We start from the raw sequence: 26,447 nt of genomic DNA on the forward strand, positions 1-26,447 counted from the left end.
AGAAGGTAAGCAACCTGCCCAGTGTGTCACAGCTACTAGGGCTGGGACCTACATCACTGACCTTCCTCTCTCCTGACCATCTGCTCAGGGGTTCCTTTACAGGGTGCATATTTGACAGCTCTGCTAGCCTTTGCCAAAAGCCTTAAGCCCGCCAGGGTTAGGAATGCCTGGATAGGCAGGTAACTCTTCCTGGAGGACAGAGGGAGAAAGTTGGGGAGAGGATCAGGCCTGAGTGTGCAGAGGAAGGCACTAGCAAACCCCTCTCCAGTCAGTGTAAGTGATGCCCTAACAATTCATTCAGTTACGTTAAGCACCCATTAGAGGAGTCCTAAGTCCTCCCTTGGGCCATTTCAGTTCTATGAGATTGTAATTGTTTGAGACTAACCATGATTTCTTCTTTTGCCTTCAGGTGATTCTCATTTTGACAAAGCTCTATGACTATAACCTGGGGAGCATCACTGAGAGCTCGCTTTGGAGGTATGTAGATAAAGTGAGCTAACGATCCCTGTGTTACTTAAACATGACACCCATGACTGCTGGTCCACACTCCCTTTTTCCTGGAGGCAAAGATTTTTGGGTCTGTGCTGTCATCACCTCATCTGTTTGCCATTCCCCTTAGTCATGGGTTGGGGTTTATCTCCAGGCAGGCCAGATCCTTACTTCTCTTATAGACTCCTTGTTTGGGTCACAGGTCTTTTTGCTAAACTGTTCAAGTTGACTTTATGCATTTTGTTACCTGCAGTTCTCACTGATCTGTGAGCTTATTGGAGCAGAAGCAAAAGAATGAAGGTGCCTTTGCAGAAAGGGTATCTACACCACCTCTGGGTTTGTGGTGCCCAAGCACCCTACCCCTGTAGCTTTTCCACGGCTTCCCTTCCTGGCCCTCAGCTCACTGGCACACAGGTGTACAAACACACTTGCATACATGCCCTTGTCTTTGGGATTCACACTGTATTACCTCACACATTTAGGCTGTGCAATAAATTCTTTCTCAGATGAATGCTATAGATCCTTTAGGATCAGGCTAACTCATTGAACACCAGCACAAATGTGCAGTTGGGCTGAAACTAGGGACAGGAAGGTCCTCAGAAATCCAGGCAGCTATTCTCTCCTTTTGTTCTAGGGAACTATATGTTCCATTGTTTCTATTTCTGAGCATCTGCTTTATTGGTCTCATCCTGATGGGATCTTTGCCACCCTACATCATGTGTCCACACCCAAACCAACCTCAAGCACAGAAGGGGCTTGGTTGATGAGGCCAGGATCTTGTGACAATCCCTGAGCCAGGGAGAGGATGGAGATGACCCAACGGGTAATATTCAGTGATCACTGAGTTGGTATCCAGTCCGGAGTCTGATCGGTCAGTGCCCTGGTAATAGCAGTGGTTTAAATATGTTGAATATTGTTTCTGATCAATCACCCTACACTTGTGTGTTCAGACTAAGTGGGAGAGGTTATACTAATAACAGAGAAGCTAGGAGTAGTGTCTGGGCAGACACAAGCCAGCTGCTGTCCTCCTCATGAGATCAGGGGATCTTCCTCACCTGTCAGTTAATATGACCGGGAGTGATTAGCTGTGGGCCCTCAGGCTAATGTCTAGAGAGAAAGACCCCAGTCTGCCCTTTGTGTCAGAGGTATATCCCTGCTACAGAGAACAGTGACTGGTGGTAGGGGTGGGGGTGGAGGAGTAACTGCACTGGCTTTAGATCAGAGCAATTTGGTTGCAATTTGGTTGCAAAATAGTAGCAATTTGGTTACAAGGCCATGTCCCCCTAGGGCCATGCACTTGTCACCCAGAGGAGGGTCATGGACTCCACACCCTAAAGGAATCTACCCTGCAAAAGGATTGTGCTTTAAATTTTGTTTTAACCTGATGGCACTTCTCCATTAGGCTTCCCACTGTGTATAAGAAGCCCCAAATAAATTGTTAATGTGCTTTAGGAAAACCCCAGCAGAACAAAGAAAAGGATGGAACCCTGTTCTGTGCTTGTTGGGAGGTGTTTAGATTATTGAACTCCTCCCCCTACCAGAAGGTTAATTATGCAGAGTTTCTACCCCAAGGAAATGATGTAACTAAATTAAAGTGTGGGAAGTTTGGTAGGAGCCTCACAAAGTGCGATTCTTTAATGCATGAAGGGCTTGACACTTGCTCTGTTTAAACTCAGGACCCCTTCATCAGATTCTCTGTGACTCTGAGTAAGCTTCTGCTTTTTTGATAGATTTCTTTAATGTATGTACATACATGAAAGTCAAAGCCAGCTTTTATTCCTCAGCGCATCTGCTGTATAAAGTGTAGTCGGCATATTAGAAAATTAAAAGATAGGCAATTCTGTCTCAATGGGACAGAGGCTATTAGCAGCCGTAAGTCTCAGCCTGAGCAGCGGGAAGGGCGTGCCCCGGGGACCGAGGCGCAGCATGCCCTAGACTGCTCCTGTACCTCTCGTGGGGCACTGTGATGGTGCCCCAGCCTAGGGAGAATGTTCTTTTCTCATCTTAAGGGGGAGAGTTAATAAACTAAAAATAGCATCACACTCCAGTAATACCAGGGCTTTCTTCTGAAGGAGCAACATCCCTCAGCTATTAAGTTGAGGAGAGTGTGGCAGGAATGATCTGCTGACCCTTCAGTCTTCAGATGGATTTCGATGGAGGATATATACACATAAATATGCATACACACACACACACACACACACACACACATGCATGTATACACATATAATATACCTACATGTATTTAGTTCTTTGATATATCCACAATAGTGTTGTATATGTCCTATGTTACACGTGTCATTTGTGGCAAATAACTACTGTGGGTGCTTTATATCATTAGAACTATCATTTTAATGCTTTGACAGAGGAACCCATGCCTTAATGAAAATATAATTTAGAAAAGAAAAGAGGGAAGGAGAAAGAGAAATATTCAGAATGCTTCATAAATGCTTTGATAGGGCTTGCATTTTAGGGTAGCTCATGATGCCATGTTTGGTCTTTAGGGGATCTCTTTGGGGGGTGTTAATACAGAAGAAGAAAGGGAGAGGTCTGGGTTAGCCCTGCTTCGAGAAAACTAGTGCCAAGGGTAGACTCATTTTCTCCTGTGTCAGCTCTTATTTTCGTCTCAGAAACCCTGCTAAAAATTGGGGACCAGCCAGGTTTCAGGTATTCTCATTACATCCCCAGCACAGAGCACTAGACTTAGCCCACAGATGTTCGGTAAGCATCTGTTTTTGAACAGACCAGTGACTACTATAATGTCCTATTCTTTCTTACTCATTTCTTCAGCAAAGATGTATTGATGAACTCCTTTAGGTCTTACATTGTTCTGGTCCAGGGAGGAGAACGTGGGGTGTACATAGATCAAGAGTGCATAAGCCCTAACTGTCCCTCGAGTGTTCATTGTCTAGAGAGGGCGAAGACCTGTGGACAGTTCAGGTGAGAGATAAGTGTACTTGTATGTAACATGCCTTCTATAATTGTTTGGGAGCGGGAGCTTTGCAGCCACCTGGAGCTGCTAGATCCCAGAAGAAGATAAATCCTACATAAACAGACAAACTGTCATACAGCCGTAAGTGTAATAAAGACGCGAGATAAGTGTTGCTTCTTTACTTTGCTCATGTGTATATTTTCTCTCCTCAACTAGACTTTAAATCCTTAAACCCGGCACCTTTCTGGTTTAATGATAACGGCGATGATTCTGCTGATAACGATGATGATGACAACATTAATAAAAACTAACTTTTATTGAGCGGTCACTATGTGCCAGGCACACAGTTAAGTGCTGCACGTATAGTAATGCATCCTCTTACTTCATTTTTATGGTGTGCTCAAGGTCATACAATTAGTAAATAATAGTCCGCACACTTATGGGGCTGTTAGTTAATAAACTTCAGCCATTTCACCACTTACCTGTCTTCTGGAGTCCCATCTGCCTTCCAGTGACTCTTTTTGGACCTGAGCAAATAAGCAAACAAAAAGTTTTAAGACATTTTTTTAAAGATTTTCATTTATTTATTCAGAGAGACACAGAAAGAGGGGCGGAGAGATAGGCAGAGGGAGAAGCAGGCTGCATGCGGGGAGCCTGATGAGAGACTCTTGATCCCTGGACTCTGGAATCATGACCTGAGCTGAAGGCAGATGCTCAACCACTGAACCACCCAGGCGTCCCTAAGCAAACAAAACTTTAATCATAAGTATACAAAATAAATAGAGTTTTCAAAGCACTGTGACATTCTGAGCAGCTTCTTACTATCCCAGAAAAATACTGGGTAACAGAGAAATGGCTTCTTGTCCAACAAATAGATGCAAACACTTTTTAAATGAGTCCTTATTCTTTCCAAGTTTTTCCCACTGAACAGTGAGACGGGGTCAAGTGGCAAATGCCTCAGAGTGTCGGGATAGGAACCAGGCCAAGAGGCAGCTGACCTTGCAGTGATGTCCTAGGGCTTTACACCTTGCTGGATCAACAAGCCTTGGATGACAGGGTGAGATGCTGCTGCACTAAATTAATGAGCTTTTGCTCCCAGATGGTCTTGTCATTGATTATACCTTTAATCTTGGAGCAAGTTGTTGATTTTGTTTTGTTTTGTGTGGTGTTCACTCAGGAACTCAAACTGAGAGGAAAGGGGAATGGTCTGACACAGAACAATTAACTACAGCTCCGAGAATCTTCTCCACTATACGGTGGATTAAGCTTTGAGGGTTGGGATTGCTGGTGGTTTTACCATATTGGAGCAAGATAAGCTTAAAGGTTGAGATAAATAAAATGTCAAAATCTAGATACAGTATCTCTGAGAAGAAATATATTCATTTTTTTTCCCCTCTAGTTCTGGGGTAATCAGCACTTTGCTGAGGGAGGCTTAGCTGGTGAGAAAGCCCTAGGCAATTCTGGAAGGAACAGAAAGGATACTCTTAAAGGGACAGGCAGCCTGAAGTGCCTCGTCCTTAGAGAGCTTGGCTGATAGGGCTTTCTTCTCTTCAGACCCAGCATACCATTTCAGATTGAGGTGAAACACAAGCAAGTGTCTGAGCACATCTCCAAATTACGAGCTTTTCAAACAGTAGTACCTGCTTTTTGGGGACAAGGAGCATGTGTAAGGTAGTGAGAATGGTTAGGCTTTCTGTTTGATTCCACTCTGGGACCCAGCCTTGTCTCCTTGTCACAGGAGCAGCTTTATTTCCTCTTGGGTGTGACACATAGCAATTATCAAGAGAGGCTTTCCCGTGGAGTCTCTGTGGAGAGAATGTTCTTAGAGTGAGTGCCTAGAGGCAGTGTCTGTGTGGGGTTGGCAGCAGACAGTGCTCCCTGGAGAGCCTCCTGGGGTTCAGGCTGATGGAAGCTGACCTGAAGTCTGTGACCGTGCCAGCCCTGTGGTGGATACACCTTGGCTGGTCCCCTCTTGCCTTCCCCCTCCTCATCCAGGGGAATAGCAAAGAGCAACTTGGGACAGGTTGTTAGTCCCTGCTTTGAAGGATGCATTGCTACAAAATTTAGCATTCAGTCACCTACAAAACTAAAGATATAAACAGGGATACCCACCCTAAAAAAAAGAAAAAGAATCAAGCTAGAGTATGATAATTTCCCCACAGAGGGACTCTTCATGTCACACAGCTCTGATGATGTTACTCATCCCTGTGCATGCAAATGTTTAGCGCCTTTCCAGGGGCCCCAAGGAGAGAGCCAAGCTCCCCAGCAGGATCAGGATGTGCTTGGGATTCTGGAGTCTGGATTCTTTTTAGCTTTCTAAGTCTCACTCCCTTCCCCATATTTGTGTCGCATGGAGTTGCTTGTCGCTCCTGGAGTTATGAGACTATTGTATTAAACCTTCTTGGTATTTTTTTAAAAATCAGAAAAAAATGTAATATATGCTTATTATAATGAGCCAAACAATGTGGGGACAAATAAGAATGTTAATAGTCTCTCCCCACACAGATTTAGCTTTCTTGAGGTCAGTGATGCTAAAGAGTTTTCGGTGCTTCTGTCCATATTATTATGTCCCAACTCAAAAAGGTCAACAGAGATATATATATATATATATATGTATGTCAGGATCAGTTTTTTGTTCATTTAAGAAACTAGGAGAAACTATTTACAGAACTCCGATAACCTGTTTCACTTAACAATGAGTCATGGATGTCTGTCCAGTTGAATATATTAAGAAGACAAAGTCAGGTTTATAAGAATCGGATTGTATGGATGTTGTATGCATCCTAACTTAAGTAGTGCTTGGTGTGTTCCAGGAAATGTTCTCAGTGCTTTTTACCCTCCTATCAACACTATAAACCAGGTACTATTAGTATCCCAAGTTTACGGATGAGAGGAGTGAGGCTTGGAAAGTTAAGTAATGTGCCCAGCATCGTGCAGCTGGGACATGGACCCTGGAAGGATCCTATTAATGCCTGTGCCACACTGCCTCCCCATTACCCAATGGATCTTTAGCTCATGTCCACTATATTTGCTATTACATGTAGCACTTCAATAAACATATTTGTAATCATGTCCTTACATGGTGGTAATTTTCTTGCTATAACATACTCTAAAGTCCTAACAGTGATACTGTGGTATCAAAAACGTATGCATATACAATGGTAATAGATACCTGAGATGACTTTTTTTAAAAAATTGGAACAATTCACACACCTACAAGCAGTAATAGATTATATATTTCCCAGTGATTTCACCAGCATTGGAGATTTTCTATTTAAAAATTGAATTTAAGATTTTAATTTTATTCACTTGAAAATTTTGCTAGGCTTTTCAGTGAAAATGCTGTGTTGATCTTCATGTGGTTTACTGGGAATTTCTGTGACCACTAGTGTTGTTGAACATTTTTTCATGTTTATTGCTCTGTGGCTCTGTAGAACTCCTGTTGCCACTTGCCCCCGCCCCCCGCCCCAGGCAAAGGTAAATTGTTCCTTCCTCATTAATCCTGCAGCTCATTATATGTCTTTGTCTTAGGATGGTTATCAGATAAATATTGATTTGGTTCAGTTTAAAAAACATTGACTAGCCCCCTATTCTGTGCCAGGCACTGTTCTAGGCAGACACTGGGGAAAAAAAGTCCAAGTAAGAAATTGTTTCTTCCCTACAAAGACTGCAAATCTAGTGAAGGGCAAGCACTCAGCGGGTGATTATAGAAGTGTGGTCAATGCAGCACACAAGTTATGCACGAGCTCTTATCAACATTCATCTATTTCCATACTGGCCTGGAAACTCAAAGACTGTGACCATGTCTTAGTTATTTTTGTTTGCTTGACACCTAAAATAGAAATTGGCACATATTAAATATCATTAAATGTTTTTTTGCTTAGAAGGAGTATATTAAGAAATGGTTTAGGGTTTCTGAAAACTGGGTCTGTGTCTTATGCTTGTTTATATCCTAAATAGTTAACTTCATGTCATCCACATGGGAGATACTGTTTTGAATAATGTGGTGCATGATCTTGTGAAATGCCATCACACTCGATCAAGGAGTAAGAACAGCCAGTGCCAAGTGGGAAAAGCCCAGATTCAACTTTGGAAACCTGGTTATGTCCATGAAGGACCATAAATGCTTGTTGGCCTCCTCAATTCTGACAAAATCTTCTGGAATACCCACATGGAGGCCGTTTCTGCAAGGATCAGGCTACATTCTGCCTATAGACTCTAGACCTCCCTGAGATCTCTGTGAGGGTCGGGCCTCGGGCTGGACCTCTGCACTCTTCATTTGTCTCAATGGTCGGTTCTGTATGTACTGAGTCCTTCATTTCTCTTTTTAGCAAGTAATGGATTGGATACACTGAAAAGCAATCATTGCCCCGATGTTCCTGTAACTTTCTCATTATGAGCCCAGGAAACAAGAAATTTTTACTAGAGAAAGCAGAGCAACTAACATTCCAATATCAAAGCTAGTTATAGACACAGGAAGTACTTAGAATGTTAATTCTCATTTTAGTCCAGTGTTTGAGTACAGAACTCTATTCTGGACACAAATAAGTTCAGAAGATGCACAGTTTAATTATCATATGTAGCAACCTATAGTCTCACTCAGGCAACACAACTCCTATTTCAGATCTCAGCCTAAATACCACCTTATTTCTAATAAGCTATTTATATCCATCTTATTTAAAAGAAGGCCCTTGTTTTTGTCTACCACACATCTTTGTGTATTTCTTTCAGTACATGTAGTGCCCTGTAATGATTTTATTACTTGTCTATTGTCTAATGCCCATTGCCAGAATATAAGCTCCCTGAGGGCAGAGACTTTATCTTTTCCACATTCTGTTTTATCTCAAGTGCTCAGGAAAGTGCCTGGCAAACTGCCATTTAAGAGAGATTTGTCGAATTAACTGAATGTATAAATAAGTACAAACCTGGAATCCTGCTAAATAGTGTGAATCCAGATATGAATGAGATCTGATTGTCACCCGTAAGCAACTCACAGTCTGGTGGACGAGACAGATAAATAAATTAGAGATTAATGTGTCAAGGACCATAATAGCGGCACCGCATACTCTGGGCTGGGGAAGGGAAAACTTCAGAAAGGGTACCTGATCTGACTCTCGATGAATAAGTAATCGGGCTAGTAAAAGAGGCTAATTTTTTATTTTTTGAGTGTGTACCATATCCCAGGCATCTTTACATGCTGGTGACAAGGCATCTTAAGTAGACTGCACAAGATCACAGTATAGTCTGTGTATGGATGGAGTAGTTGGAGATGATATTGGAAAAATAGAAATGGGTCATTTCAAATTCATCTGTGCTAGGTATTCTAACATTTATCCCAGAGGAAGTAATGCATCATTGAAAGTTTAAAGCAAGGGAAAGACTCGATGAAATGTGACTTTTAGGAAAAAAAATTATCATAGTATCATATTAAGGATTCAATTGGAAAGAGCAAGACTGATGACCAATGAGGCTAGTAGTCAGTAAAGTAAGACACGAAAAGGACCTGTCTTTTGGCAGAAGGCATGAAGAAATAAGAGTATGGGATGTTGTGGGGGTGGTGATTCTAAGAAATCTTATAAAATGAAAATGAACAGGACCAGTTGGATGAGTGAGAAGGTGAGAGGAAGAGACATTTCTACAATGACTTTCCAGCTGTTGTCTTGGATAGATAGTAGATGATGAGGTCACGTACTGCATACACCTGTTCTATTGATGTCTACTGAGCACCTATAACTGGTGAATGAGAAAAGGTTATGGAAACAACTCTTCCAAGGAAGAAGCTGTGAAGAGAAATAAAGGAAGAAACATAATTTTCCATAAAGGAGGTCATAGACTAAAGAAATATCTTCCTTTCTTAGAGAGAGGGCACCCCTGGCTATGTTTTATGGGAGAATAAATCAGTGGAAAGATGTTGAAAATGTAAAAAAAAAAAAAAAAATCTCAGAATGAATCAAATTGGTAGAAGGTTGAGTGGCAGAAAAGATATGTGTTGGGAGCTTATAAGGGGGATTATCTAGCCATGGTAGATCAGGATGGGCTGAGGGGTGAGCGCAGGGGGAGCATTTCTTTTACTAAGCAAGGAGGCCAGAGTGGGACACACATAGATCAGTTTTCCTGGGAGACCAGGTTAACTCCTGGTTCCTGACATTTGGATTTATGGCGAGTGAGAAACAGACTTGAGAAGAAGACCGAGAATTTGGAAGAGGTACTGAGGAGGCATGAGGCAGGATGGCTCAGGGGCCTGCAGGTGCAATGCTGGGCGTGCTTAGATCCCCACTGTGGCTATAGGCTGTGCTTTCTCTGCAGTGAACCCTGTGTAATACTCAAGAAGGCAGTTGGTTATGTAGTTCCTGAGAGATGCTGAAGAAAGACAACAGGGTGAGGGAGCTGAGGAGGTTACAGAGGTAGATGAAGCTGGGGGCTGGGAGGAGGACAGAGTGGAACAGCGGGACCCCCAATCCAAGAGTGTTAAAAGCTTACAGAATACTTAAGAAATAATATCCAGAGGAGTGTGACTTTTTATGTTATTAAACTTAGTACATATCTAGCCCCCAGGGGACTTTGTGAAAAGGAAGTAGAGCGGGAGGAGTTTATCAGAAAAGCCTTTTATTAAAGGTATTGTTGAGAAATCCACTCAGCGCTGTAGGAGAAGGAGCTGCTATTTTTCTGCGTGTGTTTGGAACAGCTGGATCTGCTTGTCAGGTCCCCCATATTCCTAGGTATTTGTGAGTGGCAACTTACCTCCACATCTTTGGGCAATACTAAGCAGCCTCCTCTGATCTGGTTATGGTAGATATTTCTCCAGGCAGCTTTTACTGTTAAGACCTAAGGCTTGTGTACTAACCACATCTGGTGGACACTGTCAGAACTTTGTTGAGAGAGAGAAAAAGAGACAGAGACAGACACCAGTTAAGATGTCATATTGAAATGATGTTGAGTTTCTTTTGTTCACTTTTTTCTTCCTTCCCATAATTTGCTCCGGAACCCTTCCCAATGATTTGTTCCTTTTATATTTAAAAGTCTAGCTTTGGGACTTTAATTTTCTGGATTCTAAATTGATGTTGTATTTGGCTTCTCCCATCTCTTTGGATAACCATATTCCTTGAGTTTGATCACTTCATTTACTAGGATTCTCAATAAAGGATGATCATTATATGGTCTAACCATGGTGATCTACAAGTATGTAGGTTCTTCCAGACAATGAGTGCTCTTGGAAGCCTGGTCCATAAACAGGTCAGCGCTTGGGCTTGGACATTGAAATGCCTAAGCATGAATCCAGGCTCTGTCCACTTACTATCTCTGAGGTGGTGGGGAGGTCTCTTAATCTCTCTGCTCCACTTCCTCCTCAGAAAATAAAGGAGTTGTAATAGTATTTATCTTATAGGATTATGGTGACAATTATGTTAAATGTGTATCACCTACTAAACACTCAGCAAATAATGCAAAATAAGCAAAAACATTGGATTTTATATATCTATGGTTGTTTTTGCTTGAAATACTTTTTTCTATATTCAATTTACCTAATATATAATAATGATAGCCCTTTAAACTGGCTATTTACCATGTGCCGAGAACTTCTGTAAGAGTGTTTTATACATATCGACTAAGTTAATTCTTCCAATAATGCTATAAGTTGGTATTATTATACCCATTTTATAGATGAGAAAGCTTGTACACAGAGTCATAAGGGTATGAATGAGAAAGGTATGAAGAGAAGAGATGAATCCAGGCATTCTGGGTCTAGGCCCCAGGCTTTGAACCCCATAGGGACTCTCTCTTCCCTGTGACCCCTTCCCTGACCACTCCCTTTCATACAGAGAATAAATTACTGCTCCTGTGCCAACTCTTAACTGTCATACATGTTTTTCCTTTTTGAACACATTACTTTTAATTGTAAGTACTTTCTATATATTTATTCCCCTTACTGGGAATATTTGGAAGGTTGCCTGTCATCTTATTCTCTTTTATATCCCCAGTGCCAAGCACAATTCTTTGCCTATAGTATGTGTTTCATTAAAAGGGGCACCAGGACAAATATTTTGGGGAAAGAAGATTTTTAAAAAATGCTGTCACCTGTGGGCTTAATTAATTGGTGTAAAGCTTGTCCCATACTGTATATCACAGATAATCAGAGGTTAACTACCCTCGGTCATTGAACTCAAATGTCTGTTCTTGCCATAATTTATTGACGTTGCACATGAAGGAGGTGACAAATATTAATTTGATTTCAGCATGTAGATTGATACTGTTATACCACATGTCTATAGCAATGCTTCCATGAGTGTCAGGAGTTGGTATGATAGTAAAAGGAAGATAAATTATTCCCATTCATGTCTCCTGGTTGCATTTCCTTCTGTTAGCATGAGTTGTTTCAAAACAAATATGTGTTAGGCCTGTTTGAATTCCTGATCCTGAGTGCTGCATGCTGTGCTGTCACCAGAGAATTAACTCTAGGTAGAAGGACATGGGGCAATCATGATAGAGCAGGCTCCCTGTGAGCAGAGACCAGGGGCGTTGTACATGTCAACAAAGCTGGTATCCAGGAGCAGGGGCTTGCCCTGCATGTCATAGGACAAGAGGAATGAACGCAGCATTATTGGTGAACTTTAGAAAACATTTTTTCTTGGTTCAGGTGAGGTTTCTGAAATACTGTTCATCCATAAATCAAGCTGGGGCACTTTTGGCTCCATGCTCCTCTTTCCAAAGGGAAATGGTGTGCCGAATGAAGAGTTATTCCTCAGCACGGCTTTATTTCTTCCTCCTGCTGGGATGTATTAGCAAGGTCATCACCTTTGGTTTATTGGCTTCAAACAATCTGTGATTGCAGAGGATTATGACTTCTTAGCTTGCAGAAGCAGGAGATGCAATCAATTCATGAAAGGCACAGGACTTTTTTTTTTTCTTTTAAAAAAATGTATATTTATTTCTGCCAGCATTTCTGGGGACCAGGACTTAAAAGAGCTTTTTGAAAAGAATTTATCTTTGAGTGTCCTGCTTCTTCGCCCCTTTCAAATAAGAACATTGAATCAGGCCAGTGTGAACTTAGCTTTAACACTTTGAGTTTGAAAGAAGTAAAAGGACTTGACAAAAGTCTGTTTTCTCCATCCCAACTCTATACCACATTAATTGGGAAATTTATACTTGCTGCATTATGCATTATTCCATATGCTTGGAAATAATTGGGGACTTGGATTAGCCATGCCTATAAATAAGTTGCATAAATTCCTTTCCTTGGTGGGGCAAGATTTTTCCATCTGAAAATCCTTAGAACTTGATTAGATTTATTATGAAATTTGTTCTCTCAATTTCCCATCTTCCTAGATCACCCATTCTTGATTTATTATTGCCTGCTCTCAGTTGGGAATCTATCACTTCTGAGCTCAAAGGAGTATCAAATTTAAACCACCCTCTTCGTTCTATATTGCATGGGACATTTCCTCTTATTGGGTTGCAGAAAGTAATCCCAACAACCTGTCTCTTCAAAACTTAAATGAATGTTATACCATGGACACTATACTTTTACAGGGTGACAGTGGGTCCCAGCCTATAGCGATCAGAGTTTTGCTGACATCAGGTGATTCTAGTTACTGCTGCATTCTTGATAGAGGTCTGGCCTCTAATTTCCCCAGCTCTGCAAAGAAGCTGATGCTCTTGATGCGGAGATGACATATGATTCTATGGGCTCTGCCTATATCTACTATATATATATATTTTTTTTTTTTTAATTTAGGTCAGCTTCAGAGTATCTACAGAACTAAAACACCCTTACTCAAAAGGGCTCTGCTTACTTATTCATTGTTTAAAACCAACGTGATACAATTGCCCCTCCAATCACCAAGAAGCATTTGGGATTGGGGAAGGGGGTGACTGAAGTCTGTTACTGTCTGGACTCCAGTCAGCATGGAACAGCTAAGAATGCTGCCTCCATTATAGTCCTGGTTAGCTTAGCTTGGCAAGCCAGTGCGGTACATCAGTTTGCCACCTTTGTTCTTGAGCACTAATTCATCTGTGTTCTTCATCTTTTCCAGATAGCTCTGCAGAGTATATTCAGACTGAAACTTAGAGCAATTTCTCTTATTCCAGAGACCCACCGTAGTTGGGCAAAGGTCAAGGTACAGAATCCAATCTAGTTTATAGTGGCAGACATCAAACTGATGGATGTGGGGTGTGATAAGCCCTGAAATAGGCCTCAGAGGCTAGAGCAGATTTAGATTGTGGATTTTGGTTCCTCTTGCCTCTAGTTTGTGGGCTAGCCTTCTTCATTGATTTGACACTTTCTGTCACCAACAGTTTCTGTAGCCACTGGAAATAATGCTGCCCTTCCTTTCTTACGGATTCTTTATCCTCGTGGAGGAGATAGACTTAAGATGTGTAACTACCCTCTTGGGTCCTCATTCCTCTCAGGGAACACACATATGCTAATTTAAAATTAGATTGAGTTTTTTATTGTATTTAACCAAGGGCAGAGGTTTATGAAAAATAGAGTGATCACCAAGAACTGTTAGTGATTTTGCCTGGGTAAGATAGTCTGCTACCATATCTGAGAAGTCCAGTATTCTGATTTTCCAAGATGCTTTTTGAGTTGAGGCTTACATTATATTCAGCAACAGTCTTTGCATTTGATGCTTCCTTTTAAGTTTTCATTTTCCTCCAGGGCTAATGGCAAATCTATCATCATCCTGGCCACATCTGATCTATGGAAGAAATTGGGGTTCATTAAATCCCTGAACAATTGCTCTGCTTCCAGCTTCCCAATATCCATGAAAACCTTATTCCCTCCAAGTATATCTCATGTTAGTTTGCTATGAGGAACAATGTTTTTGAAGCTCCAGATGCATGGTAGGGCTCATTAAATGTAAGTTCCCTCTATCAACAGTATTTTTGTACTTTATTCTTTTCTTCTGGCTGAAGACATTATTTTCAAGCCTCTGAAAGTTGCACCAGGGCTAAGAGAAACGTGCTTTCAGATTTCACTCACCAAATCTAGTCTCCTGTCATGGACTTGAGTGTCTCCTCACTGCCTTTCATCTCAGTTTTGTGCTCTTTTCTGGGCATAGGATCCTGGTGTTGTGAGTTAGTAGCCATCCTGTGGGTGTGCCTCAGAAAATCATGCAACTAGTAGCCCAATATATGACCCAGGATGCAAGTAGACATAGGAAGGAAAGAGCTGGGCAGCCCAGGTGGCTCAGCGGTTTAGCGCCACCTTCAGCCCAGGGTGTGATCCTGGAGACCTGGGATCAAGTCCCACATCAGGGTCCCCGCATGGAGCCTGCTTCTCCCTCTGCCTATGTCTCTGCCTCTCTCTCCTTCTGTATCTCTCATGAATAAATAAATAAATACATAATCTTAATTAAAAAAAAAGGAAGGAAAGAGCTTGGTGAAATGCCTATGTCACAGCTGATGCTTTGAGGCCAAGCTGAAAGTTAGAAAAGAGGGGAGTTGAGATTTTTGGCAGGAAATCTGCATTTAAGAAGAGTTAACTTCCTGAATCATACTGCAAAGATCACTTTTGCAGATTTTCAGGAGGTAGAAAAGCATAGTTAACATTCAAATATGGTCCAATCAGAGGTGTGTATACAAAAGAACAGAACTTTAAAACAAAACAAACCAAAACAATAACAACAACAACAACAAACCTACAAAAAAACAGAGCTTACAGGCTGCCAGTTTTTAAATTTAATTCTTATGTTTCAGAGTATTTTTTAGAGATGTTAGAAATTCGGGACCCCTGGGTGACTCAGCAGTTAAGCATCTGCCTTCGGCTCAGGTCGTGATCCTGTAGTCCTGGGATCAAGTCCCACATCAGGCTCCCTGAATAGAGCCTGCTTCTCCCTCTGCCTGTGTCTCTGCCTCTCTCTCTCTGTCTCTGATGAATAAATAAATAAAATCTTTAAAAAAAAAAAGTTAGAAATTCTAAGTGAAAATTGAATAAGTTTTATGTCCTTAGATTTTCCTCAAACTTTTGCAGATACATCAAAATATTAAATCTGTTAGATCAATACTTTAGTCAGTCCCATGGAAAGTAAATAGTCTCTCCTGTGCATGTTTGAAAGTTGGTATGAACACATCCTGTGCTCTCATCTTAGCACTGTTCCTACTAATTAGGTGATCTTAGCCAAATCATTTTATTTCAGAGTCCCAGGCTCCTCCTTTACAAGAAGAAAAGTATGTACTAGATGGACTCTGTTTTTCAGTATAGCTTTGGCATTCCATATCTCTAAGAATTGTTGCCCCAAATAGGCCTCATATATTTTGGACTGCTAATGAGGAAATATTAGTACCTTTATTCTAGGAATTTCTTTCTTTCTTTTTTTTTTTTTTTTTAGGAATCTTTTTTCTTAAATGTCTCCATTATAGTTCATTGCTAGTTGATTAGAGGTAGAGGCTGGCAAACTCACTCTGGTTTTGCAGGTTGACTTTATGGCCATTAAATTAGAAAACCTATATCCCAAATTATTATAATAGAAAACAAAGAATTACCTTGCTTAAATCACCTTACGTCTTTGACCCTTGATTTCCATATCCTGCTGAGGATAATAATAATTCTATCAATAAGGAGTTAATAAATTTTAAGAACTTGTCTGTTGGGGCACCTGGGTGGTTTAATGGTTGAGCCTCTGCGTTTGGCTCAGGTTGTGATCCCAGGGTCCAGGGATTGAGGCAGCAACATATACCTTTGCTCCCTTGCAGGGAGCCTGCTTCTCCTTCTGCCTATGTCTCTGCCTCTCTGTGTCTCTCATGAATAAATAAATAAAATCTTGAAAAAAAATTAAAAAGAACCTGTCACATTTTAAGAGGTAGAACAACTGAAACTCAGGTATGATTGTAAAGGCAGAGGGGAAGAATTAGGAGCATTTACTGAAAAGCCTCTCTGAGCCTCAATTTTATAAATTTGTACAATGAGGATTTTAAAAATGCTTTCCTTAGTTAAGGGTTCCGTAAATATCTGGTAACCAGATATCATGATGGTCGCCATGTTCTTCAAGTGTAAAGTGCTCTGTGGAGAAAGTTGTCTGTAGTTAGTTGGATTGGAAAACTTGACCTTTGTGTTTCCTCCAGTTTGGCAGTCCCCCCATCCCCCACCTCCCAACCTCGCCACCAGATGCAACTAAGTATCATCGTAATTCACTAGATCTGGGTCTCCTTGAGAATAAGTTTAGCTTGCAACTTTTTTTTTTTTTTGCCTTATAGCACTGGACCAGAGAAAATTGTATGTCACATAGTACTCAATAAGTATCTCTATAATGAATCAATGAATTAATAAATCCCTGATTTTTATTTTAGTTTCTATTTTATTAATCATATGCCTGGCAATATGCTCAGTATATTTCATAGCCAGTTGCTTTTAATCCTGGGCATGTTAGAATCTCCTGGGGGAGCTTTTAAAAGTATGTGTGTGGCCCCACCCAAAATTAATGGAATCAGAATCTTTAGGACTGAGCCCGGTACATAGGTAGTTTAAAATCTACCAAAAAAAAATAAAATAAAAAAATAAAAAAAAATAAAATAAAATCTACCAAAGTGATTTTATTTATTTATTTATTTTTTAATTTTTATTTATTTATGATAGTCACAGAGAGAGAGAGAAAGAGGCAGAGACACAGACAGAGGGAGAAGCAGGCTCCATGCACCGGGAGCCCGACGTGGGATTCGATCCCGGGTCTCCAGGATCGCGCCCTGGGCCAAAGGCAGGCGCCAAACCGCTGCGCCACCCAGGGGTCCCTTTTTTTTTTTTTTTTTTTGATTTTTATTTATTTACCAAAGTGATTTTAATGTGTGAGAGACACACAGAATCAATGAACTCTTGATCCATTGTTTTCCTGGAGTTTGCATGACTGGGCTGCTTGCTAATGTTGCCAATTACTTCTGGGCATCCAAGTTTCAGTGAACATGTTCTCCCATCTTGGCATTTGTCATGGCTAAAATATTCTACTTTAACAAGGATGCAAATTTATCATCCACATTAAGAGTATAATCTTTTTTGCATCTAGTCCTGAAACAGAGCCGTGCTCTCCATGTAAATCATAAACATAGATCCTTTTGTAGTGTGAAAGAAAACACGTAAATCAGGATGGAGAAAATTAATGTTGACAAAGATCACTGATATGCTGTAAATTGCAGAGGCCTGGGTTTCAGACTGGTTTCAGAATCCCAACTATCGGTAATTGTTCCATAACATTATGAAATGAGGAGGCAGCCCTGGAAAGCTAGCTTGAATTGGAGGCTAGTTCCTATTGAAGTGTTTGCTTCCCAACTGTATTGGCACAAACCAGCTAAATATTGCCATTGCCGCTACAGGGGAGTGCTCACCTTGAACGTACTCCTGATTCTGTGGGTTGCAGAGCAAGCCGGCTCCTTCTGGGTGTGTGATGAGGATGTCCTTAGAGCAAAACCTTGTCTGGATTCTTCAAAACTATGTTGCTTTGTTTCTCTTGAACAGATAACACTTTGCTCCGCTTTGGTTCCTGAGTCCTACCAATGTGTCATTTTGCTTAAACAGCTAACTTAAGTCATCTAGTAGACAGTACGCGCACACATGTGCTGAGGACTAGAGGAAAAGATTGCTATCACTCCAAGGCAGCAACATATACCTTTGCTTTGTCACCCAGTGACAAAGTGAAATAACAACTCAGGTTTCTAGTAATAACACAGGGTGACAGGAGTGCTGTGAGGTGCTTCAAGGAAGGGTGATTAGATGCCAAATGAATGGTATCAGGGGAGTATCCGCAGCCACATGTGAAGTCATTTTTACTCAAGGCAGTGATTTCTACTCTGTTTTTAAAAACCCGGGGGTATCTCCAGATATTTCAAAAAATGTCACACACTTCTCAAAAATAATAATATACTTGTAGAATATATTAGTGTTATAGGATGCTTTTAAGTGAGCATGGGGGCGGGCACAAATTCACATAATGTGACTGCTCCAGAGATGAGGGATCAGATCAAGCTGATCTGCTTGACACATCATTTCCCATGAGAACACCCCCAGACTATGACTCTTACTGTCCCCACACCCTGTATTTCTTGAGCCTCCTGAATTGGTGCAAGCCTCTGACTATTCCTGCTCTTTTGGAAGAATTTACATTTTTCTCCCCAGACTTTTGTCCTATCTCACTAGCACATGCATTCTGGATTTGCAGTGCATTTATCTCTTATCACCCTTTTGTTTCTCTCTTTACTCTTACCTTTGATTCCAGAAATGTTTTTAAAATAATGGGTGGCAGTTAATAAACAGCATGGCAGGCAGGAAAAAATGAACCACGGTGTGCTCATTTTGATAGACTATGCTGTCTGCAGATAATTTACCAGGGCAGAGTGCTGACATATACAGCCCCACAAAAAGGGCTTATCCCTGATCTTAAACCAAAATCATTCTTGAAAGTTTCCATTATTCATAAGGCATGATCCATGAAAACCGCAGGAGGCTGTCCCGTGATGATGCCTCTGAGCTGGTGGCTCTCCGGTTCAGGAGTTAGAAACAAGCAAACATCTGTATTTGTGCACTTGGGGAGATTGCCAAGTTTCAGAGAAAGAACTTCACGCTGGAGTCCAGCATGGTAAAACAGAGTTTTCTGCCTTTATTACCAAGTATCCCCTCCGCCCCCTTCCACGCTCTCCCTGATGAGTTCTGAGACCTGGCTCTTGCAGCTGCTTTGAGCTTTATCTCACTGGATGCATTTCATCACTTTTCTGTCTTGCCTCTACTGTAAACCCTTTGATGGTAGGACAACGTGGCTTTGTGTGTCCCTTGCTGACTAGAGTGCCTGCCACATAAAGTTGGCTTATTAAAATTAAATGACCAACTGAATGAATGAATAAAGATCCAAAAGGAAATTTCTGGAATTTTCTAGGTAGGATCTAAGTGAATCCACCCAAATATTAATTGTGCCTTCAGAGTTTGCCAGGAGACTAGTAGCAGAATAGGGAATTCTAGGTCTTCTCAGAAGTAGGAAAGAAATCCGTATTAGTCTTCCCAGGATCCTACCCTACAACATGTGGCTTTTCCAGGATCATGCCCCTATAATTTGTGGAGATGTTAAGGCCACAGTATCTGCATTTGTATACCACCTAGCCCGGTTCACCACACTTCAACTCTAGGAAATTCTGATTGCAAAGCTCTGTTGAAATGGGTGGAGATTATCCTATCTTTGAAAGGCAGATTCCCTCACATCTGTCTATGGTTACCAAGGCTTGGAGCAGATATGAATTGTGGAGGTCATGGGAAGCATCAGGACACTAGGCATCCTAAACTTTTAATAGAAATTTCTCTTAGGAACCTTACCTGACTAACAGTGTGATTAAAGAACAAAATAAAACAAAACAGGTGTTCTTCCTCCTCTAAGAACCACCATGTCTTTCCAGATTCTAAGAAAAAGCAGAACACAAAACAAGCCACATCTGATCTAAGCACTTGGGATGTAGGTAGAGCTTTCCTATATATATATATATATATGCCATGTGTGTGAGCTGTCCGTTCTTTTTAATACAAAGACAGTGATTTATAATGAGATGTGCAAATGTACACATGCATGCATAAACCTGCACATGCCAGCTTCTGCATATTCCCATGGCAAAATGAGGCAAGGCTAGCAGAGGGTTCGGCAAATCATTTGTATTCAGATATACAGCAGCCCTGCCACTTATTTTGCAGGGTAAGCTGATAACTGTTTACTCTGAGCATAATGACTCTGTTAAGAGTGACCTTTCCTGATAATTTTCTAACCAATCAGTCTTAACCCTTTAATTAATTAATTTGCCTAAGCAGAGGGAGCACTTCTACTCCTTCTCTCTTAGCAATCATTCATTTTATACCATCCTTGAAATTATTAGTTTGGGAATTTTAATGACCGTACACTATTTATTTTCCACCTTCTGGCTGGAATCTCGGTAACTGAGTGTTCTGATTATTCTGTGTGTGTGTGTGTGTGTGTGTGTGCACGTGTGCATATACCTTTGCAAGGGTATGTACTCATTTGTTTATTATAGAAACCTTGCTGATTGCTCCAAAATCCAGCCGAGAACAGCGGCATAAGTGACAGAGTTTGATTTTCCATATACCAAGCATCCTAAAACAATGGAGGGAAAATGAACCAGAAAGACTGCAAAATAGCCTTTCTTGGGTGATCTACTTTTCCAGAAGCTGATTAGGGGTCTGATCTGTCTTGGTGTGGCTTCTTTATTAGAGAGAGGGAAAGAGGTAGAAAGAAACAGTGCCTTTTCTCTTCTAAAAAGGCATTTTTATAGGGATAGAAAGTAAACACTCCATCATATCTCTGAGGATCTCAGTTTTCTCTAATGGGTCAATTCACATCTTTTTCTATTCTAATATGCCAGGGTATTTTTCATTCTCTTTTATGATTTGAATTTTTCTATTAACTGTTACAAGGAGACATACATATAATGTATAGTGGGAAGGAGATGGAAAAAGGCAGAGCAATTTTAGAAGATTTTAGAAATCTTTTGTTCTGGAAAAATTCATTCTCTTCTGATTTTTTTTTTCTCTTCTGATTTTTGATATAATCGTAATCCCCTTCTAAGTCTCTCCTCTAAGGCTAAGCCACCCTTGAACATGAAGCGGTTCTTAACCACTGAAGCATATTCATGGATACAAAGCAGCACAGAAGGAGCCATTGATACCTCACCTGTGAGAGTCTGTGGCTTTCCTGTGGGTATTTCTTTTGTCCTGTGGGTATTTTGATGCTTCTCATCATCAGTATATTTTAGTTGTAGTCTTTAATTGGATGCAACTGCAAGTAAAAGAAAATGTTCTTATGTTCTTTTTTCCCTATAAAATGACACATACACACAATCACAGTCACTTTAGGAAAACATTTGAAGTGGGAAAAAGTAGAGATGGGGCAGGGGTGGGTAGGTGGAAGCTAGCACCTCCTTTCCTCTGTGTAGGGCAGCCTTCCTTTCCCTTACTCCTCTAGCCTCCTCCCAGAAGAATGGAATACTTCTGTCCATGGACACTTGAAATGCCAGATCCTGGGACGCCTGGGTGTCTCAGTTGTTCAGTGTCTGCTTTCAGCTCAGGGCAAGATCCCGGGTTCCTGGGATGGAGTCTCACATCAGGCTCTCTGCAGGGAGCCTGCTTCTCCCTCTGCCTGTGTCTCTGCCTCTCTGTGTCTCTGATGAATAAATAAATAAAATCTTAAAGCAACAACAACACAAAGAAACGCCAGATCCCATGTTCAGTTGGGGCCCTTGCTTCTGTGAGCCCAGGGCCCAGCCGGGACAGGCCCTTGCCTTCCCTCGTGCTCTGTCCTGTTTCTGCCATCTACCTACCTAGCTCAGAAGAACCCTGGCTACAACCTTGTACCATATAATATTTTAATTTTATGTTCTATTCCTAGTAACGCATGCTATGACTGACATAACCTTTAGTCATTGTCTCCTCAATAGACATATATATATATATCTTTGTGGAAAGAATGGTTATAGATTAAGACTTTTCATCTAAAAAAAAGACTTTTCATCTAATATCAATTCAATAGCAGTACCATTCTTTAATAATTCTTTGACCTTAGAAGTAACTATCCAATGTGTACCTGCTTACGCTTCTGGGTGAGATTTCACAGTCTGCTTTTGTATCCTATCTTCTCTAGTATTCTTTTTAGCTTTAGCCATATGAGCTTGTGAATTTCTGACCAGTTTGTACTACAAATGGTTTGATCTTATGATAGCAGGAAGTGCTCCGTAAAAGGTGACTTTATCATTTTCTGCATACTTCTGTGTACTTCCCATTCTCATTAAGTCCCAGAACAGTCCACTCAGGGTTGTTTTTAAATCCCCACATTTTAGATGAAATAATTGAGGCTCATAAAGGTAAAGTGGCTGTTTAGTATTAGATGTCAGACAAGAAGGCAAGCCAGTATTAAAATTCAATTCTCTTTGACTATTCAGTATTTTAAGACACACATTATTTAAAAATATATATATATTCTTTTTTTTTTTTTTTATGATAGTCACACACAGAGAGAGAGAGAGAGAGAGAGAGGCAGAGACACAGGCAGAGGGAGAAGCAGGCTCCACGCACCAGGAGCCCGACGTGGGATTCGATCCCGGGTCTCCAGGATCGCGCCCTGGGCCAAAGGCAGGTGCTAAACCGCTGTGCCACCCAGGGATCCCATATATTCTTTTTTAAAAAAAATACTTATTCTTAATGGCAACGTAGTAGCTTATTAGATGGATCTACCTTAGTATTTTTAACTTTAAAATAGTAAATCCCTGGATTAATATTTACATTGTTGCTATTTTTTCATTATTATGAAGAATGCTATGGTGAATAGAAGTCTTAGTATACATATCACCATATGTGTTAGAATGAATGTATTTTCTGTCTCCATATCTAATCCTGTGTTCTCCATAGATGGATAACATTATGAGCCTTGAGATATCAACAAGGAAGTTTACCTTTTTTTTAAGTCATTTTTTTTTTACTTTGAAAGTGTTTTATTTCAGAATATTTTTAACAGCAGAGCCCAGGTAATGTGTTTATATAAAACATTAGATTTGTGCACAAATTTCCAGGGATACACCTATTTTAGAGAGCCTGATATACCTGTAATTGCATCTCCTTTCCATCATCAAGAAAATCTTAGCGCTGTCATTGGCTTTACTACTCCATAGAACACACTGTCCCTTGGGCTCGAGTATTACCCCCAAAGATATAGGGCAGTTGTTTTGTATTGTGTTGTTTTGCTGGGAAGGAACAATTTCATCATCAAAATACAGAAGTAGACTTGAAGCAATTATATGTGAAATGCTACATGAACAAATTTCAGGTTATCAAGACATAAAAGGAAACACTAATTATCTGGGCTCAAACATTCTTCTTCTCTCAAGTAATTTCCAAATGACAGGACAGTGAAGGGGAAATTGCTCTTCAGGGTGGGAAAGACCCTGGCTCTTGTCCTGGGGTCTCAACCAGTTACATATCAGTAAGCAAGCTTAAGGCCAACAACAGGGGCTGCTTATTAGCATCTGTATTTCAAGTCAATTTCATGCTAAGCAGGGAGCCAGTGTAATTTGGGTGTTCAGTTTGTGCTTCAGGGACAGCAGAGTTAAGTGTGGTGGTGGTCCCATCCAGGAGTCCAAAAGCAGAGAGTGAATGCTGTGCTTTGTGGAAAATGAATCATGCAGTATGTATAGCATGAGTAGTGGCCAGCAATAGGCCCTGGGGGACATCTGAGGCTGCTCTGGGTGCAGAGGAAGACAGGATTGGGGAGGGGACCTTTGTGGGATACAGCAGAAAACCATATAGAAGACAGTCATTTATCCAGAATTATGAGGCTTTGCCTATTCCAAATCAGTCATTCTGCCAGAATTTTGATATTTTAATTTACAAGGACTTAGTGATTGCAAAATGACATTTTAGCACATACGATATGATACATGCCATAGGATTGAAGAGTAAAAGTATAATTTTTAACATTTTGAAATTGATGTTTTAGAAAGTGTGTATTTCTTTAGCATAAATATATCTCATGAGGGAGTAAAATAATTGTTATTTTGCATAAATCAAAGCATCTGAAGTTTGATGAAAGCAAAACAAAGATTGCAAAACCACAGATAGGAAAGTTACTCAAGGAATACATTCGGCTGGTCTGTTTTTGCAAAAAGAAAAGTCAATTCACTTTACAATCATGTTACCTTAAAATGAAAACAAGACAAAATATAGTTAAATGTAAAAGGAAAAAACGAGTAGAGGATTACTATGTTGCTAGTCACTCCAGGGGATATCAGGCAGCAGCATGAACATCTGTAGAAAAAGAGAGCATGGTGAGCAACTGCTTTAACAGAGTTCTTCTGTGCTGCTTATCCTCTTGTTCTTACGCTTTCTTTTCAAATTTCTCTTTTGCCTTTTACATACCTTTCCAAAAACAGCTCCTACATAGATGGTGTATAGTGAGCATGTTATATCTATCTAGTGAAATTTCTGGGATTTTCGTAATATTAACAAGTGTCAGAGCCTTTTTTAATTGTTTTGATTTTGTTGTGCTTGTTTTATTTTTTACCATATGGGGTCTTATTATCATATCCAGTAGGCTAAAAGATCCCTTTCGATCATTGAGCGGTGAATCAGATATCTCTGTCCTCATGCATTTCTTACTGGAACATATGATTTTTAATGAAAAAGTAGATGTTCACTTTAGAAGCCTTTTCCAAAGAATGAGAAGACAAGCTGCAGAGTGAAAGAAAATATTTGCAAAAGATGTATCTGATAGAGGCATGTTTTCTAAAGTTTCCAAAGGATGCTTAAAACTCACAACTAAGAATCCACTTAAAAATGCCCAAAAGATATGAACAGACATCTCACCGAAGAATATATGCAGATAGAAAACCATATGAAAAGGTGTTCAACATCATCTATTATAAAGGAATTGCAAATTAAAACAACTGTATTCCACTTTATACTTTCTAGAATGGCTAAAATCCAAAATGCCACCAAAACTAAATGGTAGGGGGGATTTAGAGTAACAGGAACTCTTATTCATTGCTTTTGGAAATGCAAAATGGCATAGCCACTTTGGAAGACAGTCTAGCAGGTTTATGGAAAACTAAACATAATCTTACCATATGATCCAGCAGTCTTGCTCCTTGGTATTTACCCAAATAAATTGTTGTTTTGCTGGTAAGGAACAATTTCATCACCAAAATACAGAAATAGACTTGAAGCAATTATATGTGAAATGCTACATGAACAAATTTCAGGTTATCTAGACATCAAAGGAAACACAAACTGGGCTCAAACATTCTTCTTCTCTCAAGTAATTTCCAAATGATGGGAACAGTGAAGGGGAAATTGCTCTTCAGGGTGGGAAAGACCCTGGCTCTTGTCCTGGGGTCTCAACCAGTTACATATCAGTAAGCAAGCTTGGGGCCAACAAGAGGGAACCTGTGCAAGGATGTTTGTAGCAACTTTATTGATAACTGCCAAGACTTGGATGCAACCAATATGTCCTTTAGTGGGTAAGTGGATAAATAAACTGTGGTTTATTCAGACAATGTATTTTTATTTAGCACCAAAAAGATGTGAGCTATCAAGCCATGTAAAGGCATGGAGTAACCTTAAGTGTATATTTCAGAGCAAAAGCAGGCAATCTGAAAAGGCTACATGATTCTCATTATATGCCATTCTGGAAAGGGTAAAACTATTGAGACTATAAAAGGATCAGTGATTACCAGGATTTGGGGAGGAGAGGAGGGATGAATAGATGAAAAAGAGGGAGTATTTAGAGCAATGAAACTATTCTGTGAGATATTACAGTGGTGGTACTTGTCATTAGATACATTCGCAAAACCCATAGAATATATAACAACAGGAGTTGAACCTTAATATAAACTATGGATTTTGAGTGATGAAAAAAGTCAGTGTAGGTTTATCCATTGCAGCAAATTTACCACTTGCGTGCAAATGTTGATAGTGGGGAAGACTACATGTTGGAGGCCAGGATACAGGAAGTCATTGTACTTTCCACTTAATTATGCTATGAATCTAAAATTGGTTTAAATAACATAATGCCTATTTTTAAAAAATAGAACTTAAAAAAGTCTTTGATGAATTCTGTTACTTGATGGTTTCAAAGCTTTGCCTTTCTGATCAACAAACAGTTTTATCTGTTTGTAGTGTTTGTTTGCTCTTATAAGCCCTTCAAAGGGGATCTGGGGATCTTTCCAGATGGCAGAACCTACTGGAGTCTTCATGTTGAGTTGAAGCTAAGGAGTTTCATCTTCCATGTCCCTTGTGAGGCAATCCTATAATTTCTTATTCTGTGGAGGTTCTGTGTTAGTGCTCAGGAGTGGTTGCATTTTGAGCACATGCCACATGGAAAGGATATAAAAACTTTGTCCCTGGCACAAAATTAAACTGCCCAAAGTAACTTATCCCTTTTTCTTTCTTAAGCCTTAAGTTTACCACCTGAGGAGACCTGTCTACTCAATACGACTGTCCATTTACAAGTGGCATTTTCAGATTCTTGACCTTATTATATATTTCTTAGTGTTTTCTACTTCTGGGACT

The 26,447-nt window shown here is 40.3% G+C and overlaps 1 protein-coding gene across 5 annotated transcripts in view; it reads left to right on the top strand.

The window, feature by feature from the left end:
• SORCS1 (sortilin related VPS10 domain containing receptor 1) overlaps positions 1–26,447 on the top strand; it is a 506,783-nt gene that overhangs the window by 183,429 nt on the left and 296,907 nt on the right. For all 5 annotated transcript variants that reach the window (XM_072805397.1, XM_072805395.1, XM_072805394.1 and 2 more), the window contains exon 2: positions 410–477. In XM_072805397.1, the coding sequence (XP_072661498.1) occupies positions 410–477 (68 nt within the window). The remainder of the gene's footprint in view (positions 1–409; positions 478–26,447) is intronic.

The sequence above is a fragment of the Canis lupus genome, chromosome 29 (genome assembly GCF_048164855.1).
Source record: "Canis lupus baileyi chromosome 29, mCanLup2.hap1, whole genome shotgun sequence".
NCBI classification, from domain to species: domain Eukaryota; kingdom Metazoa; phylum Chordata; class Mammalia; order Carnivora; family Canidae; genus Canis; species Canis lupus.